The sequence below is a fragment of the Monodelphis domestica genome, chromosome 4, assembly GCF_027887165.1.
Source record: "Monodelphis domestica isolate mMonDom1 chromosome 4, mMonDom1.pri, whole genome shotgun sequence".
NCBI classification, from domain to species: Eukaryota; Metazoa; Chordata; class Mammalia; order Didelphimorphia; family Didelphidae; genus Monodelphis; species Monodelphis domestica.
In genome coordinates, this window is record NC_077230.1 from 311,111,480 (window position 1) to 311,131,720 (window position 20,241).

The 20,241-nt window shown below is 34.5% G+C and overlaps 1 protein-coding gene across 1 annotated transcript in view; it reads right to left on the bottom strand.

Moving 5' to 3' along the window:
* Positions 1 to 20,241, bottom strand: part of ALG5 (ALG5 dolichyl-phosphate beta-glucosyltransferase) — a 59,370-nt gene that overhangs the window by 16,383 nt on the left and 22,746 nt on the right. Inside the window, exons 7-8 of the mRNA XM_007495368.3 lie at positions 16,355 to 16,414; positions 4,633 to 4,784 (exon numbers count right to left, since the gene is read on the bottom strand). Coding sequence (XP_007495430.1) covers positions 4,633 to 4,784; positions 16,355 to 16,414 — 212 coding nt within the window. The remainder of the gene's footprint in view (positions 1 to 4,632; positions 4,785 to 16,354; positions 16,415 to 20,241) is intronic.

Here is a 20,241-nt window from a genome sequence, read left to right on the forward strand (position 1 = left end):
GAGAGATTCAAATCAAAACAACTCTGAGGTATCACCTCACACCTAGCAGATTGGCTAACATGACAGCAAAGGAAAGTAATGAATGCTGGAGGGGATGTGGCAAAGTTGGGACATTAATTCATTGCTGGTGGAGTTGTGAACTGATCCAACCATTCTGGAGGGCAATTTGGAACTATGCCCAAAGGGTGATAAAAGACTGTATGCCCTTTGATCCAGCCATAGCACTGCTGGGTTTGTACCCCAAAATGATAATAAGGAAAAAGACTTGTACATGAATATTCATAGCTGCGCTCTTTGTGGTGGCCAAAAATTGGAAAATCAGGGGATGCCCTTCAATTGGGGAATGGCTGAAGAAATTATGGTATATGTTGGTGATGGAATACTATTGTGCTAAAAGGAATAATAAAACAGAGGCTGGAACAACCATGGAGACTGGAACAACCTCCAGGAAGTGATGCAGAGCGAAAGAAGCAGAACCAGGAAAACACTGTACACAGAGACTGATACACTGTGGTACAATCGAATGTAAATATAAAAACTCCCCTAATTATGTAAAATCAGAAGTAGTATTTTGCAGAGATAGTACCAAGTTAACTTGTGGAGCTTACATATGACAAACAGATACCCTTAGAAGTACCTCAGGGCTACTGGTATGAAAGAAAAGAACTTTTCTCCAGATTTTCTAGACTTTTCCATAGATCTACAGCCTTGTCCTATCCCACTTCCCAATTAGATAATTTATGCTGCTTTGAGTTATCTAAGAGTTGAGATGATTAATTAAACTCTCCCTTCCTAATCCCAGAACTTTTCTAAGAGACAGATTCTTCTCCATTAGTGTCAATGCAATGTCCCTGAACAATCTGCAGGGATCTAGGAGAAAAAACTCTATCCACAAGCAGAGGACAAAGTGTGGGAGTAAAAACACCGAGGAAAAGCAACTTCTTGACTACAGGGGTTGAGGGGATATGATTGAGGAGAGACTCTAAATGAACACCCTAATGCAAATACCAACAACATGGAAATGGGTTCGGAACAAGGACACATGTGATACCCAGTAGAATCGCGCGTCGGCTATGGGAGGGGTGGTGGGAGGAGGGGGGTGGAGGAAAAGAAAATGATCTTTGTTTCCAAGGAATGTTTGAAAATGACTAAATAAAATAATGTTTAAAAGGAGGGAAAAACAAAATAAATAAAAATAAATAAATAAAAAATAAAATAAAATAAAGAGAACAATGAATAAACTGAGAAATGAAAACACAAAAGAAATTATATATTTTGCTAAATGATGCCTTCCACGGGTGTGGGGAGGGAAGAGAGGAACTGAATAGATAAACAAATAAAAATTCAAAAATAAAATAAGAATAAGAATAAAAAAAGAAAGTGGGTGGTCCTTCATTTGAAGCTAATCATTGTTATTCCCTTCTCTGATAATTAGGGAATGTTAATTGTTTTATGGAATGCATTTTCATTTTGCAATCTTTGCTAGAGGACCAAAACTATCAAATTTGCTGTCTCCTTGGAAAATATAAAAACTCCCCTAATTATGTAAAATCAGAAGTAGTATTTTGCAGAGATAGTACCAAGTTAACTTGTGGAGCTTACATATGACAAACAGATACCCTTAGAAGTACCTCAGGGCTACTGGTATGAAAGAAAAGAACTTTTCTCCAGATTTTCTAGACTTTTCCATAGATCTACAGCCTTGTCCTATCCCACTTCCCAATTAGATAATTTATGCTGCTTTGAGTTATCTAAGAGTTGAGATGATTAATTAAACTCTCCCTTCCTAATCCCAGAACTTTTCTAAGAGACAGATTGAGGTTTATTCATTGTTATAAAGAATGGCTCCCTGGGATGGAGAATATACTGGGAAATGTAGATATTGTAAAAATAAAAGATATGAATAAAATTTCATTATAAAAAAGAATTGGAACAAGATGATATTAGGAAAGAAAGAATCTGAAGATTTTGAGGCTTTGTGAACTTAACCAGAATGAAATAAAACATACTCCTTTTTAGATTTTTCTTTTTTATAAGGGAAGACTGTATAAGTTTTCAAATAAAGACCCTAGAGCTGTGTTGGTGAGCCTATGCCTTGTGCGCTGGAGGGGCCGTTCCCCTTCTCCATGCATACTTGAGGGCATTTCTCACATCACTTGTCCTGCTGCCCAACAGCCCAATGGGAACACTTCCTCCCTCCCCTGTCTGGGGGTAAGGCAGCGAGTTCACATGCAACATGAGGGTTTCAGTTTGGGCAGTCGGTTGCTAAAAGGTTCACCATCACTGCCCTAGAGCAAACAATCCTTTGATTAAGGGCTTATTAATATAAAATTCTACAAGTACCCACCAAGATTTTCAATTAGCTTTGAATGAAATGCTGAAGAATATTACTAAGAGATAGGGCAAGACAGACTTTGAAAAAGAGTAAAACTTTTGATTTATATTGATTCTAAATATATTGATTATAGGATAAACGACACAGACATACACACACACATATACACATGCACAGGCATGTGAGTACTCCAAAATAGGATATAAAGAAACAAAATTGTTCCAATGAATAGTTCTTTTTTCTTTTTCAATCTTTACAAAAATTAAATTTGAAAGAAAAAAATTCCACCTAACTAAAGCCAAGTTCATCATTGTTTTGGTTATCAATCATAACTAGTTTTATATTTCAAGGAAAAAACAGATCCTCAACAATGAAAACACTATTCTCTATTACTAAAGCCTTTTAAACTACAAAGAACAAGTCTTTTGGCCCATCTGGATATAACAGTTGAATGAATAATTTCAAGTTCAGGAGGAGGAGCTTCCTTTCAAATGTGGTTTCATAGAACTACATTCACTGGTTTCATATTTTATAGTGATTATTCATATTGGTGATTATTTTGCTATTATACACAGTAACAACATACGAGTACTCAAGGAAAAATATGCCATTTTTTAAAAACAAAGAATTTAATAGCTCTGGATCCTAATGATCATTTTAATTCTGAACAAAGATTTCTCCAAAGAAACTTCATTTTTTCTGGTGTGGCATCTGTTTCTCTGGAAACAGATGCTAAAAACTGGTGGAGAATACTAATAATTAGAATCTGGGCAAGTCTCAGTGATTAAGGCAAAGAGGATTAGTGATACTATGTAAACAGAAGTAACTGACTTAAATGTTAACTCAAAAGGTTTTCAGTTTTAAAAAGGATAATTATCATTTTATAACCTGATGTTAAGGAAATCATAAAAACTAAGAGCCTTTGAATGAAAAGAAAATACTTTTAGTCACTTATATGTGGAACTGGGAATAACTATTCTCTTTAATAGTCAATAAAATAATCATTAATATAAAACTCTTATTATTTCTTTTATTCATTTATATTATTTATAAGTTAACAGATAAGAATATCAGTCATAATGTATCTGAAGTATACGTCCAAGCTCAATAAAACAAATTTTAGTTCAGTATGTTGGGATTTCTTCCAGTGTACATTTCTAAACATGAAAATTGCTTCATCTAACAGACAAGGGATAAACATAATTATTTGGAAAAAATAAAGAAACTAGGCATTCTTTGAAGGCCTTATGTGAAATTTATTTAGCATACTCTTTTTCTGATAGCCAAACAAATTTAGATAGGATCACAGAATTTGGAGGGAAGGGACCTTATAGATCATTAATTCTATTTTCAGATGAGAAATTTTTTTTTATCAAATTAATAAACAAGGAAAGGAGATAGCTGGATGGCTCAGTGGATTGAGAGCCACGGGGTCCTAGATTCAAATCTGGCCTCAGATACTTCCTAGCTGTGTGACCCTGGGCAAGTAACTTAACTCCCATTGCCTAGCCCTTAGCAATCTTCTGCTTTGGAACCAATATACAATATTGATTCTAATGTGGAATGTAAGGGTTAAAAAAAATTTTTTTTAAATAATGAGAAAAGAAATTAATTATCTAACTTGCACAAAGGCAATGAATGGCAGAGCAAGGCTTTAAATCCACATTTATTGACTCTAAAAATACTGGTCTTTGACTGACATATAATCACAATTCATTAATTTTATAATTATGTCATATGTGTTAAGGCATCTAGGTGGCACAGTGAATTGAACCCTGAAGATAAAATGAGAGAATATTTATACAGTGCTTTATAAATCTTAAAATACTTTACATGTCATCTCATTTGATCTTCATAATAGTTTTGTGGGTTAGTTTCTGGGCAGGTTTCTTAACTGCTGTCTGCCTCAGTTTCTGAATCTGTAAAGTGGAGCTAATAATAAAGAGCAACTAATTCCTAGGGTTGTTGTGAAGATAAAATAAGATCATATTTATACAGTGCCTTATAAATCTAAAAGTTCTATATAAATGCTATGATTTATAATAACTTTACAATGAAAAAGAATGCACTGTTTGGAGGGGACAATGTGTTTAGTCTTATTTTATATTGTTCATGATTAAGATTAGTTTTCAATAGATAAAATGTAGGCTTGTATAAATCTGCATAGTAGCATTTTAATAACTTTGGAAACACTCTTTCATGCTTCAAACTAAGACCTAACAAGTATAATGGAAGTACAATGGGTCAAACTAGGTTACATATAGGTTAACATGATATTGCCAAGTCAGAAAACTTACCAGCGCTCAATGTGCAAATTTGAAAAAGTCAGCAAAGCTGCTTCCCGAGTTAATAATTTGAACCCACACTGTGTATCTCTGATTTCTTTGACACAGAGGAACCACACCAGAAAGTGGAATCCATGCATGAGAAGAGTTCGGAAATAGGAACGCTGAAAACAAAATACAGATACAATTTAGATGGCATTTTCATTTATTTGTCAAGGGTACTCTAAAGTGGTGGAAAGTATCCGACTGCACATAACAATGTTTTAATTTTAAATTGACTGTGTACACCTAACATATAAACAAAGTTCCATTAGCTTCACCAACAAAACTTATCAAAAGGACAGTTTTAAAATTTTAATAAAAACAAATGAGAATGCCTGGAAGCTGAGCCACTGAGCAGGGACATTAAATAACAAGTTCTTGAGTTATTAATGGTTGAGTAGGACAAGAAATACTATAGTACTTCCTGAGAGCACAAGGCTCCAGGCAGTCTACCATGAAAAACAAGCTTTAAGTCACATCAAGCAAGGAGTAGATTATCACATGTATTTATGATTCTTCTTTGCGTCACCAACTTTGATAAGAGAAAGCTAATAGTTATAGCGGTAGAGTGAAATAATGACAAATTAAAAGGCAGCCTCCTGGAAAGAGCAGTGAACTAGGAGTGAAGATACCTGGATTTGAATCCCAGTTATGACACCAAGTCATTTAATTTGAGCTTTGGTTTCCTTATCTATAAAATGAGGATGAACAAAGCTTGTACTAGCTATGTCAAAGAGGTTACAGGATTGTAAATTTAGAGATGGAAAAGCCCTTAGAGGGAATTTAGTTCAATGCCATTATTTAATTTATTTATTAAGTTTTAAATTTTATTTAATTTAGAATATTTTCCCATGGTTACATGATTCATGTTCTTTTCCTCCTCTCCTCCCACCTCCCTCCCATAGCCAACAACCAATTCTGGGCTTTACATGTATCATTGATCAAGACTTATCTCCACATTATTAATATTTGCAATAGAGGGATCATTTAGTGTCTAGATCCCCAAACATTTCCCCATCGAACTACAATGTCATTATTTTAAAGGTCAGGAAATGAACTCCTAATGAAGATTACTGATTTGCTCAATGTTACATGATAAGGAGAGGGTAGAGCTAATTGAATAGAAATCTGAACCCAAAGCCAACACTCTTTCCATTATTCCAATCTGCATCTAATCAAGTCTTTCCAGTGTAGTCTAAGTGCTGATTTCATATAGGAGGTCTAAGCAATTTTTTAGTATTGATATAAATTCCAAAAGCATTTCTAAGTGATTTTTAAAAAGAATGTACATGCCAAACAAATGCTCACTGTGTAACAGATGAAAATAAATAGTACAAATAATCTCATTCTATAGTTTTAAAATACAGGTGGTTCAAATGATTTTTTATCAATGGTCATTTACCTAGGTGGAAAAATAAAATTAACCAAGTAAAACCTAACTTAGATTTTCCTTTGTAGCTGTAAGAGTATATACCAGTGGGGTAGGGTGGGGCACTAGCTGGCTCAGTGGATAAAGAGCCAGGTCTAGAAATGGGAAGTCCTGGGTTCAAATTTGATCTTTGATGCTTCCTAGCTGTGTGAGCATGGGCAAATTACTTAACTTGCAACATCTAGTCCTTACTGCTCTTCTGCCTTAGAATAGTACTGATTCTAAGATGAAAAGTAAGGATTTTTTTTTAAGTATATACAAATGGGAGATATTATTATATAGACCAGGGGGATCATGCCTAGGAAATAATAACAATAATAAAAGTTCACATTAGGAAAATACTTCAGCATTTGCAAAGTGCTTTACATATGTCATCTCATTTGATCTTGATAATAGCTTTGTAAGTGAGGTGCCATGATTATTTCCATCTCAAAAGATGAGGAAACTAAGTTTGAGAAAAGTTAAATGACTTGCTCCAAGTCTCATAGAGCTAGTAAATATCTGAAGCAGAAATTAAACTCTGATCTTCCTGACTCCTATTCTTTCCAATAGATTCTCTTCTACGGGGGGGGGGGGGGGGGGGGGGGGGGGAGGGGAGATCCTGCAGAAGAAGTCTTCTCTAGGAAGAAGTCTTGGTTCTAGGAATTTTCTCTGGTTGTCCCTCATACCTGGAATGCTTTCCCTCTTCATCTCTGCCCACCGGCATCCCTGGATTCCTTCAAGTCCCAGTTAAAACAATTTTTTTATCTATATGAAGCCTTTCCTAAACCCACTAAATTCTAGTGATTTCCTTCTTTTAATCAATTCCTATTCATCCTATATATAGCTTGTTTATACATATTTGTTTGTGGTTTTCCCCATTAGATTGTCAGCTCTTCAAAGGCCAGGATTATCTTTTCATTCTTTTTGTATTTCTAGTACCTAGCATATAGTAGGCGAATAATATTTTTGACTGAAAAAGTTACCACAGAGTATAAATGAATTGACTTGACTTTTTCTCTACTGCCTACAAACATGTTACGTCTATTCCATAATTTATAAACCTTTACTTGACAAGCACAACTAAAAATACTGCTTATGGAGCTGTAAATTGCTCCTATTATTCTGGAAAGGAATTTGGAAAGAAACCTCAAAAATTCACTAACTAACCTATCTTTTGACCCAGTAATACTACCACTATTACTAGGCATATACCTCAAGAGATCAAAGAGAGATAAAACCTACATAATAAAAATGTTATAGCAGCTCTTTTTGCCTTAGCAAAGAACTGGAAACAAAGTGAATGTACATCAATTGGACAGCAGTAGTCCTGTTTCTTGACAGAAGTTTAGAATGAGACAGATATCAGATACAGTCAATGCACAAATCTGTTATACTCAACTACTCTTATTTTTTGAGACTGAGCTTTTCTTGAGGTGGATGGGGGCATGTGAGAAGAGGAGAATTAGAGAGAATAGGAGTAGAGATAGCAATACCAAAAAAAATATCAATGAAATATTAAAAGTGCACAAAAGAGAGCAAATGAAAGTCCAGAAGGGGACACAAAAAAGAACTACTATGTTAAATTTAGTACAAATAAATCAATAAGCATTTGTTTAGTGCTTACTATGTATGTGCCAGGCACTATGCTAAGAGATGATGATACAAAGAAAAGAAAAAACAGTCCCTTCCTTCAATAAGGTACATTCTAACAGTGGAGACAAGTAACTAAATGGGTAACATAAATTCATGTTGTCATAAACACTCAATTTTTTTTTCTATTCTCCTATCTACTCAACCTGTAGAATGGAAATTAAGAAGATGAAGGAAGAAAATTGTGTTCAATTTAGTTTAATTTTGATTTGGGCAAGTTGAGTTTGAGATGTCTATGGGATATAGTTAAAATGTTAGTTAAAATGATAGTTTAAAAATGACCAACAGGACATCAGGGATATGGAACTGGAGCTAATAAAAGAGTCTTAAAGATATGGGCATCATTAAGAAAGAAAATAACTTGATCCCATGGGAGCTGATAAGATCACTGAACTTATTTTAAATTGTACATAACAGGAATGTCATATATCATCATTGCTTTTTCTGCTCTTCTGTATGCAAGGACATGCTCATGTTTTTTAAATACTTATCAAATTTATAACAAAGAAAAAATTTTCACTTAACTTGCCATGGCATTAAGTTATTTTCTTATATCCCCACTCCCTTTCACTGCCAAACTCCTAAAATAATTATCTGCACTTGGTGCCTTCACTTCTTCCTGACCCATTTACTTTTTATTTTTTTAAACCCTTACCTTCTGTCTTAGAAGTCAATACTAAGTACTGATTACAAGGCAGCAGACTGGTAATTAGCTAGGAAATTAGAATTAAGTGACTTATCCAGGGTCACACTTTTAGGAAGTGTCTAAAGCCAAATTTGTATCCAGGATCTCCAGTCTCTGGGCCTGGCTCTCTATCCACTGAGCCACCTAGCTGGCCTGACCCACTTACTCTGTAATCCTTTGAAATCTAGCTTCTGATCTCATTTCTCAATTGGAATTGCTTTCTCTCAATTTATAAATCTTAATGGGCTTATTTCTCATTGTTTTTGACCACTGGGTTTTTGATACCATTGATGATCCCTTCCTCCTATATATACTTTCTTTTCTTGCCTCTTAAGACAACACTGGTATCTTATTTTTCCAACCATTTTTCCTTAGTCTCCTCTGTTGGATCATCATTCTATCTCCTGCTTTTTTGGCATGGTTGTTGGTCAGGATTCTGGTCTGAGCCCTTTTCTCTTTCAATCCTTTCTAGGAGATTGTACTAGTTCCCATGGGCTTAAGAATCATCTTTTATATAGTTGATTCCTTAAATTTATATTTCTATCACTAATCACTCTCCTAAATTTTAGTCTTGCGTCAACTGCTGGCTAGATATTTCCTCCTATATGTCTTGTAGGAAGTCCAGTGAAACATACTTACAGAAGGACTTCAATGTTTCCTTCTAAATCCATTCCTCCTTCCAAATTTCTCTTGAAAATACCATCATAAAGATCTATGGGAATTATACAGAGTGAAATATGCAGACCTGGGAGAACATTGTATACAATAACAGAAATAATGAACATTGATTATCTGTGAAAACCTGGCTACTCTCAGCAATACAATGATTTGGGATAATCCTGAAAGATGGGACGGACATATTATCCACCTCCAGAGAAAGGACTGTTGGAATCGTCATTCACATCAGTATATCTTTGGTTTTATTTTGGGGTTTGGTTTTGTATGAGTGTGCTCTTACAACAATGACCAATATGGAAGTGTTTTGCATGACATTAAAAAATTAAAAAAAAAAAACCCACCATCTTCCCAGTTAGCCATATTCATAGCCTTGAGTCATCTTTTATTCTTTTCTTTTTCAGATTATTCTTCCATCCCCAAATTATTATTTAATCCAGTGCCAAGTCTTGATCTTTCTATCGACACAACATCCCTCACAATAGTTCCCTTCTCCCCACTCAGACAGCCACTGCTCTGATTCAGGCTATGACCTCTTCCCTGTACTATTGCAATAACTTCCTAATTGGTCTCCCTGATTCCACTCTTTTCTGTGTCTTATCCATCTTCTAGAAAGTTATCAGAATAATCTTCCTAGGGCACAAGTCTGATCATGTCACTAACCTTCTCAGAAATGTTGAGTGTCTCCCAATGCTTAAAGATAAAAATAAATTCTTTAGCATTTAAGGCCCTTTGAAACTAGGAATGCATTATCACTGCAAACTACACATCTTTATAAATTTTGCACTCCAACCAAACTGAACTAAAAGTTCTTTTCTAAACTTGACACATAGTTTCTCAGAAATGGTACCTCATGCTTTTTATTCAGTCCTCAATCTCTGCATCTCAGAAAGTTTGTCTTCCCTGAAAGGTTCAGCTCAGATACAATCTTTCCCAATAGTTTTCTCTGATTCCCCTAGCTCTTACTGTCCTTTTCCATCACAATTTCTCTGCATACATACATGTTGAGGTAATACTGTATACATGTTGTATGCTCTAATAGAATGCAAATTCTTTGAAGTCAAGGATACTTTGATTTTTTATAAATATCTCATTTTGTTTGAATTATAACTTTGGGTAGAAACCATATTATAGAAAACACAAAGTAAAGTTGATCCTTTGATGGATCCATTATTTTATCATTGATGTAGATAATGACCTTACCATGCCTCTTTTTTTTTTCTTTTTTAAACCCCTAACTTCCATCTTAGAATCAACACTGAGTATTGGTTCCAAGGCAGAAGACCAATAAGGGCAAGAAAGTGGGGGTTAAGTGACTTGTCCAGAGTCACACAACCAGGACATGTCTGAGGCCAGATTCAAATTCAGGACCTTCTGTCTCTAGGCTTTGGCTCTCAATCCACTGAGCCACCAACCTTCTACCTATCATGCCTTTAAATATTTAATTTTTAAAATACTAGGAAGAGTCCTTTAAATATTGGGTGCTATATTAAAATGTATGTATTTTCCTTTATATAAAAACTGTTTTGTCATACATAAACTTTCATACTGCATCTCTATTGCAGAATGGCAGATTTTAACTCAAGGTTATAGTTAGCTATCTTGAAGTAGAAAGGGTTTGTGTTACCTGGGATTTCAAAGAAAGGCTAATGAGCACTTTGGGAAAAGGCAGGGGTAAGCCCAAGCAGTATGCTGCTGCAATGGAGAAAGCTGAATGAAGTCACAATCTGTTCAAATCCGAGCTGTGTTGCCCACTACCTGTGTGACACAAACATTTTATCTAACTTTAATAGACCTCACTTTCCTTGTATTAAAATGAGGAAGTTGTACTAAATGACTTCTAAGGTTTTTTCCAGATCTGAAGACCTGGGTTTAAGTCTTGCTTCAAAACAAATTGGTCATGTAATCAGAACAAACCATTTGAGTCACTTAACCTGTCAGTGCCCTAATAAACGGGAATTATTCATACCAATGTAATGAGGGAAGGGAACTTGGATGGTTTCCTTAAGGATAGGGGGGTCTGGAGACTGGAGGGGGTTGAGGAGTTTGTCGGAGTGGTTGCGGTGTGCTCTGAGAAGCTTGCTCTGAAGGAAGCTGAAGGTGGGGGCCCTGGAGACTGTTTCTCCATTTTGGTCACGTGAATAATAGGGAATGATCTTTTTTCTTTGCCCCAGCTATCTAAGGGCTTGGGCCTTTTGGCCCAGCCTAAACAGAAGGGGTATTTAAGCCCTATTCCCTTCTCTCCCCTTGCTCTCTCCCTCTCTCTCTCTATCTCTAATTCCTTTCTTCCTCCTGTTTGTAATTAAAACTCCATAAAAGGTTGACGGCTGACTTGAGTTTTCATTAAGGAATTACATAGCTGAATTCCTTGGCGACCTTAAATTAATATATATCAGTCTTTTAAAAGTGATTTCCTTGTCACAGTAATCATAGGACCAGATAGAAAAAAAAGTTCCTTTTACTCTGGTTCCTATCATATAATAAATACTAAATACTAAATTAAAAGACTAATAAAGTATCACACTTTTAATAGTCAATAAAAATGTATAATTGTGTATATTTTGCAGTAACAAATATTTAAGGGGGAACCAAACAGTGGTCAAGAGAGGTAGCTTTGAAGAAAATGGATATTTCAAAAATGCCAAAGTCATTGTCCTCTGTTCTTTTGCTGATAAAGGATTTCAGATAGAAAGGTAAGAGAGAATGTATAGTTTTGAAATCATAATACTAAAACTTCTAAATCAATGAGGTAATTTTCAAAAGTATTTGGAAAAGTGTGGTAAATAAATAGTACAGAAACTGAATAGTTTCTAAAATAATCTTAAAACATTTGAAAAACAGGGTGAGGTGGCTTAGTGGATTGAGAGCCAGGTCTAGAGACAGGAGGTTCTAAGTTGAAATCTGGCCTCAGATACTTCCTACCTGTGTGACCCTTGGCAAATCACTTCACCCCCATTGCCTAGCCCTTTACAGGGCTAGATGTTACTGGTCTAGGATCTGTTATATGGTGTAGTGGTATGTCTAGTAATTTTTATTCTTCTTTCAAGGTTTAACTCAAAAGCCTCCCACTCTATCAAATTTTCCTCAATATTCTTTGCTGAAAGAATTCCTACCCTAGTTCTGTGTCTTACTTTTCTTTCTATCTTCCATTGTGCCTTGCAAACAGTAGGTGCTTGAGAAACAAATATTCTTATTCATTACTCGAAAAAATTTCAGCCTGGTGAACATTCCTGTTACTGATAAATATTACTAGAAGTATATCTACCAAAACACACAAAAGACTTTTATAGATTAAATTACAAAGGACTCCTTAAAAAATAAAGAACAAATTAAATAGCTGTAAAGATATTAGTGCTCATGGCTAGGCTGTAATAATATAATACAATTGACAGTATTGTCAAAATTAATTTACAATGTTAAAGCTAAATCAATAAATTATTAATGGGTAACTTTATAGAATTTGATTAAACAAAAGAAAAACTAATCTGAGAAAACAAAAGATTTAGTATATCAAGAGAAATAGTGAAAAGATGTAGCAACAAAGGGGGAATTGAACTTCTAGACCTCAAATTATATTATAAAGCAGTAGACATCAAAATCACCTGAAATTAGTTTAAGAAATAGATCAATGGAACAAACTAGACAAGGGAAAATCAGAAACAATGTAAATCAATAACTTAATGCCTAATAAAACAAAATGTAAATTACTTAGAAAAGAACTCTAATAAAAACTGCTTGGAAAACTGGAAAACAGTTTGGCAAACATGAGGCTTAAATGAATACCTTATAGCATATCCCACAAATCATTCTAAATGGAAAGGTGACTTTAATATTAAAGATCATTCTAAAAAAATTAGAAGCAGATCAAAGGCCATAGCTATGGGTAAGAGACATTCTCAACTGAAAAAGGGATAGTGGTAATTAGAAAAGATAAAACAGATAATTGATAAAACTGAAAAGCTTCTTCTGCACAAACAAAATCAATGTAACTAAGATGAGAAGGCAAGTGGTTAAATACAAAAAAGTCTTTATGTCAAATTTCCCAAATAAGGGATTGGTATCCAATCTAAACAATTAACAAATATCAGATTACAAATACATATTCTACATTAGAAAATTTGTCAAATGATATGAACAATTCTCAAAATAACTATAATGCATTAAGAACTAAATGAAAGAATGCTAATAAGGGAAATACCAATCAAAATAACCCCTCACTGAAAATCAGCAAAGATAATAAAAATAGCAGTAGACAATATTAGAGGGGTTATGAGAAGGACAGGTACATTGATGCATTGTTGATGCAGTTGCGAATTGGTACAGTTATCTTGGAAAACAATTTGAAATTAAGCAAATCATGTGACTAAAGAGTATATACTCAATATGCCAACATATAGCAGCCCTTTGGGAGACATCAAAGAGCTGGAAACAAAAGGAGATACATATTGACTGGAAAATGGCTAAACAAATTATGGTACAAGAATGTGATGGAATAGTGTGCTATAAGAGATGATGAATGTGATAAATATAAAGAAACATGAAAAGATAAAAATGAACTGATTCAGAGTGAAGTAAGGAGAACCAAGAAAATAATTATGTTCATGTATATGTGCATCTATATATACACAAACATAACAACAATGTAAATGGAAAGAACAAATAAAAACACTCAAAAGTGAATATTGTAAAACCAAAAAAACAAGTACAGCTTGAAAAAAGACAGAAGAGGATACTCCCAACCTGCTCCTTTGTGAAGGTGTGAGGGCCACAGTACTACATATTATACATGTTTTCAGACTTTTTCAGTGTACTGATTGGTGTGCTTTCTTTAATTTTTCTTGTTTTTAAAAAAATACAATTTGTTATATGAGATGGCTCACTGGGAAGGAGAGGGATACTGGAGTAAACTATCATAATACAAAAAAAAGAAATTAAGAAACCACCTTATTTAAATATATATATATATATATATATATATATATATATATATATATATATATATATGATTTTAAGAGTAGCTATGGCCAAGAAAGAGAAAATAATTTAATGGCTAACATTCTGATTCTGAGCCCACCTCTCCACACTTTAACTAGGCTGGCTTTTGAATGCCAGTCTATTACTGACTTGTGCAAGAACCCTTGGCAGAACCTGTAGAACTTGTATTATAAAGGCAGAGACTTTCAGAATCCAAGTTCATATGAATACCACAATGGAACTTGAAAACAAGCCTTTATATTTTGTTGAATTTGATGGACAAATCAACTATTATTAAGAAAAAGTCAGTTGGAAAAATGAAATTAAATATAGTAAATAAAAAGATTAAACTAAGATGAAACTACTTAAGACCTATCAAGAAGTAAACTATGAGAAAACTATTAATATAGACTGAGACTATCACTAGTGCTTCTTCATGAGAATACAGAATATAACACAAAATATAAGAATTTCCAAGCTTCCCTTGAAGATACTGTCATACAATATCAAATTGTCAGGTCTTTTACAAAAGTAGTAATGAATATAAAAAGATCCACTAGAGTCATGATGACCATTCCAACTAACAGCAGGTGAGACACTATGGAGAAGCACTAAAAACATGAGAAAACAAAAAAGAAAAGAGGAAGGTGGCACCAAATCAAAACACAATCCTTAAATTTGGAATAGGTGTTAAGAAGACAGTTTGCTCCCAAGAAGTTTATAATTCTGTTAATGGAAAAGGGAATTTTCAGATTAAGAATGCAATTTTCAATTAAGAATGCTCTTAATTCTTCACACACTGTCTCATCAATAACTATTTATTGAAAGTCCAATGTATTAAAACATTGCATTTTTTTGTTTTGTTTTTAAATAGATGTCAGGAAACAAGGTATCTGATATTAAAGAGATTATGCCCAGAAAGTTATACAATGCCAACAGGTCTCTTGCAGTAGTCTGGTTCCATGATATCATTAGTATAGTAAATTCCTATTGAGGAAACTTCCTCAACCAAAGCAGCTGGGTGGCTTTGTTCTTTTGCCTAGGGCACTGAGAATAAATGACTTGCCAAGGGTAACATGGACAATATGTGGCAAAAGTAGGGCTTTCAGCTTAGGTCTCCCAGATTGAGGCTGTCAACTTTTTAACCACTAAACCATGCTGCCTCTCCTTCAATTTTTGTTATTAATAAATATCAAGAGCCATTCTTACATGTCTCAAAATAAGAATCCTTTTGGAAAGCTTCTCTCAAAGAACAACAGAATGGCACCATTATTCTCTAATGCTATAAAATACAAAGGCTTGAAGGCATATAAATTTTTAGCTAATTTAAACTGACTGAAAAGTAAACTTATGGAAGGGAGTATTAAAAAGGCATCAGTATTTTTCATGTATAGACTTTTATTTCTTCTCCCTCTAGAATTATTACTGAATAAAAATTAATAGTGTGACTAGGTCAAATTCCTTAGTATAAATAGAATATATATCATTGTATTTTGCTTTTTAAATGAATTTTAAATCCTTTCCCTACAGGTACCCTGGATTTTCTAGCATATGCTACCTAATTTCCAGAGATTAGTTTCTTCTTGCAATTTAAAGAGCCTTCCTAAGACTTCTTATATTGTAAAATAAAAGTCAGATACTAAATGGCAAAGAAATAAGAAAATTTTGGGTTTCATTTCTTTTCTTTTTTAAAAACCCTTATCTTCTGTCTTAGAATCAATACTGGGTATTGATTCTAAGACAGAAGAGTGGTGAGGGCTAAGCAATGGGGGTTAAGTGACTTGCCCAGAGTCACACAGCTAGGAAGTGTCTGAGGCCAGATTTGAACCAAGGACTTCCCATCTCTAGGCCTGGCTCTCAATCCACTGAGCCCCCCATTTCTTTTCTAACCCAAATGCAACATGAAAGATAACTACTTGGACTCTGAATAAAACTCAAAATACACCATTTTAAAGTGTGCATGTATCAGCACACATACAAATTATTTTAAATTGTTTTCTTTTTGAAGTTCTGTATTTCACTTTATTGGGATTCTATATATATTCTAAATTCAATAATATAAATATTAGTATACTATTCTTTCCTATTTCCACCAGTCTTTGAACTTTAAAAAGTCTAAGGTCATTTATATTTTCAGAATCTTGCACTTAAATGCATTAAATTAATTGTTCAAGCTTTCCTTTAAAAAGAAAAAAAGAGGGTCATTTTTTTCTTAAACATGAAGGGTTCATTTATTATCTTGCAACATGTATACATGAAATCAAAGGGTATTCCAAGTCACCTGGCCAAAGTCTTACCTGAGCTATTGATTCTTTCTCTAGATGAGCTCGAGATCCACAAGCAATAGCCATTTGATCCTGGAGGGGAAAAGCAACCAAAAATTCATAATATTTTATACGCAGCTGTTCTACAATCTAGTCTTAAAGGGTTGCCTAGAACATCATTATTTCATCATTGATGAGAATGTTAATCCATTAGTAATGTGAACATTTGTTTTACAGAGTAGGGAAGCTGAATTTTTCTTCTATCATTAGTGTTTGTTTAATAATAACAACTAATTTATTTTTAATATATTTTTGTTTATTTTGTTAAATATTTCCAAATTAAATATAAAATTTTAAATTCCAAAATCTTTCTCCTCTTGCCCCTTCTTCCTCCTTGAGAAAGCAAGCAATTTGATAATGATTATACATGTCATGCAAAACATTTCCATATTAGCCATGTTGCAAAAAGAAAGCAAAGAAAAAAAGTAAATTAAAATAAAGTTTAAAAAAAGGATGTTTCAATCTATATTCCAATTCTATCAATTCTCTCTTTGAGGTGGATAGAACTTTTCACCATAAGTCCTTTGGAATTGTCTTGAATCACTGTCTTAATCAGAGTAGCTAAGTCTTTCACAGTTGATCATCACTATAATACTATTGTTACTATGTACAATGTTCTGGTTCTACTCACTTCACTTTTTATAAGTTCATGCAAATCTTGCCAGGTTTTTCTGAAAGTATCCTGCTCATTATTTCTTAGAACACAATAGTATTCCATCACAATCAAATACCACAACTTGTTCATTCATTCCCCAATTGATGAGAATCCCCTCAGTTTCCAATTCTTTGCCATGACAAAAAGTTGCTTTATTTTTGTACAAAAAAGTCCTATTCCCTTTTCTTTGAACTCTTTTGGATACAGACCTAGAAGTAGTATGACTGGGCCAAAGGGTATGCACAGTTTTATAGCTCTTTGGGTATAGTTCCAATTATTCTCCAGAATGAAACAACTCACATTTATTTAGTGCTTAAATGCTAAAAGTTTTTTGTACAGTTCTGAATGTTTGTAGACTTAAAAGAATAGCATCATAATGCTTACCAGATGGGAGAATATTGGGGGCTATGTAACAAAGGTGGTTTTACACATATGCATGCATATTATGTATTTACCTAAAACATTCCTTCCTTGCATCAAGTATCCAGGAGGGAAAGCTAGTAAAAAATGGGGGTAATGCATTACTAGTTTCAAAGGACTGTGGTAAGAATCCTGTGAAAGAGAGTTTATAACATGCTTTATAAACCATAGTGTTATTATAAATAAAAACTAATAATAATCATGAATACTGGACCAAGAATCTGAAGACAGGTTTTCTGGTTCTGGCTCTGCTACTAACTGGCTGTGTGATTCCAGACAAATGGCTTTACTTCCTCAGACCTCAGCCATCACATCTGTAAAATGAAATGGTTGGACTAGATTAACTTTAAGATCTCTTCTAACTCTAACATTCTAAGATAAGTTTTTTTTTCCACTGGGAGTGAGGGGTGGGAAGTGAGAAGAAAGCAGGAAGTGATTGAAGGAAAATTTTACCAAAGGCAAAAATTCCATATAAGATGACATGATATTAGCAATAGATCCTATTAATAGTGCCACAAGCCTGCAACCCCAGCACCTGGAGAGATTGAGATTGGTTGATAATGTGACCTCTGGAGTTCTGACAGCTGATCAGGTACTCACATTAAGACCAATTCCAATATAATGAGCATACCTCACAAGGGAGCATCCCACCCCCCACTAGGGAGAGAGGAGTCAGTCCAGACTGGAAATGGTGCAAGTCTACACTCTGCCAATCAGCAGTGGTACTGGGCCTGTGAGTGGATGGGTATACATCCAGCCTGAATAGGGGACCCAGTCTCAAAACAAAATAAACAAAACCAATAATAACAAAACCAAAAGTAGTCAATAACAAATTATATTTAATTTTGCAGCAAAGAAAGGCCACAAAGACACTATTACTACAGGATCACTAACAATAGAAACTTGTACTCACATGCTGCTCCTTTACCCCATGTAAGCATAGCAATTGTTTTTTAAACGTTGTGTTTTATTCAAATAAGTTTTCAAGGCAAGCTAATAGTCTTTACTAGAAGCAGCCAAGAACTTCCACCTAAAATCTTTTCAGACTTTTCTCCAGCTTATCAGTACATCTTTTTCCCTGAGTGCTTTTAACATCTCTGATGTTTTGTACAGCAGAAGAGTATATGAGTTTACTAGGCATGGAACCTTATGGAGGAAATGAGTTCATGGTACTGATCTCAATACAAGGACGAATTAATCTAAAGAGCTTACAAATGATAAGCCAGCTTGTTATACTTCTTAATAAGTGAAGGACATCATTGTTCTAAAAATCATGCCAAAGGAAGAATATCTAAGAGGATCTAAGAGGATATGGGGGCCTTTCCACTAAAGGTTTTAAGGAATAAGAAATTCAAATCTATCATGGCCAAGTACTTTTGCTAGTCTGTGAAAATAGGAAATATAGTTTGCTTTAAAGAAAAGGGGGGGGGGGCAGCTGGGTACCTCAGTGGATTGAGAGTCAGGCCTAGAGATGGGAGGTCCTGGGTTCAAATCTGGCCTCAGACACTTCCCAGCTGTGTGACCCTGGGCAAGTCACTTAATGCTCATTGCTTAGCCCTTACCACTCTTCTGCCTTGGAGCCAATACACAGTATTGACTCCAAGATGGAAGGTAAGGGTTTAAAAAAAAAACGGTAGGGGCAGTGGAGTGTGTTCTATATGAAAGTACTGTACTATTTCCTAAGAAGGAAATGTCTAATTAGAATTTCTCTCTCATAATGTACTTCTAAAAGCATCTCATGGAAAGTGATACAGGAGAATTGAGCTTGAGGGAAAGAAGGAAATGCACAATGTTTCAAAATAAAATAAAAACCAAGACCAAAGTAAGATTGCTATCAGAATAAATCCTAAAAGTAAAAATGGAATTATGCAAAGGTAAAATGGGGGACATGTCTCATGCATTTTCTTTTTCTTTGATTATACACTTTTTAAGCAATCTTCTGATAATTGACTAAACTTTCTGAACTGACCAACCAACTAGGTGGGAGTGAGTGCTATGCCTTAAGGCCAAAAGGACTGCCTAACAGATATTCCTCTTCAGTGGTATTACCCTGACCTTGTGTTTACAAATCAGTCTCTTATGAATCTGGCAGGTATAAGCCAGTTTTCTAGGGCCATATGAGCCTTGACAGGGGCTAGAGTGACTAGAAAATTGAATAGTTGACCTGTACAACTGAATTGAGTTATCAACTTGTAGGATAACTATAGCTGCAGCAATTCAGAAGGATGCCTACAAGGCCTCAACAAAGGGTGAACCTTCATCTTCCAGGGTTAATTTAGAATAGGTACTAACTCATAAAAAATAATCTAGAATTGGGAAGATTGAGGCTCAAATTTTATCTCTAAGAAACACTGTGTGTGTGACGTTGGGCAAATCTTTTTAACTTTCCATTCTCTTCTTTTTTATAGCCAGAATAATGTCAATCAAGCAAACATAGCCATACACCATCTTTCACTAGAAGATGAAGAAACATATTAGAAAGAAGTTCAAGGGTTTTTTCTGGCACAGTCCTCTACCCTACTTTAAATGACCTGGGCTAAGTAATTTCATTTTACCTGTAAAAAGGCATAATTACACTTGTAAGCCCATTTCTTCATAGGAGAAATAATAGAAAGAAAATATCTATATAGGTCTTTAGTTGTCATGTGGCAAAACTTTTAAATGTCAGTGAATTGCTGCCCTAACAGTAGCCAAACTAATCTCACAGGAGATTTAGGAGAGTTAAATTCAATTTTAAAATGTCTGTAGTTAGACAGTGGAGGAGCTAGAGTACTGGACCTGGAGT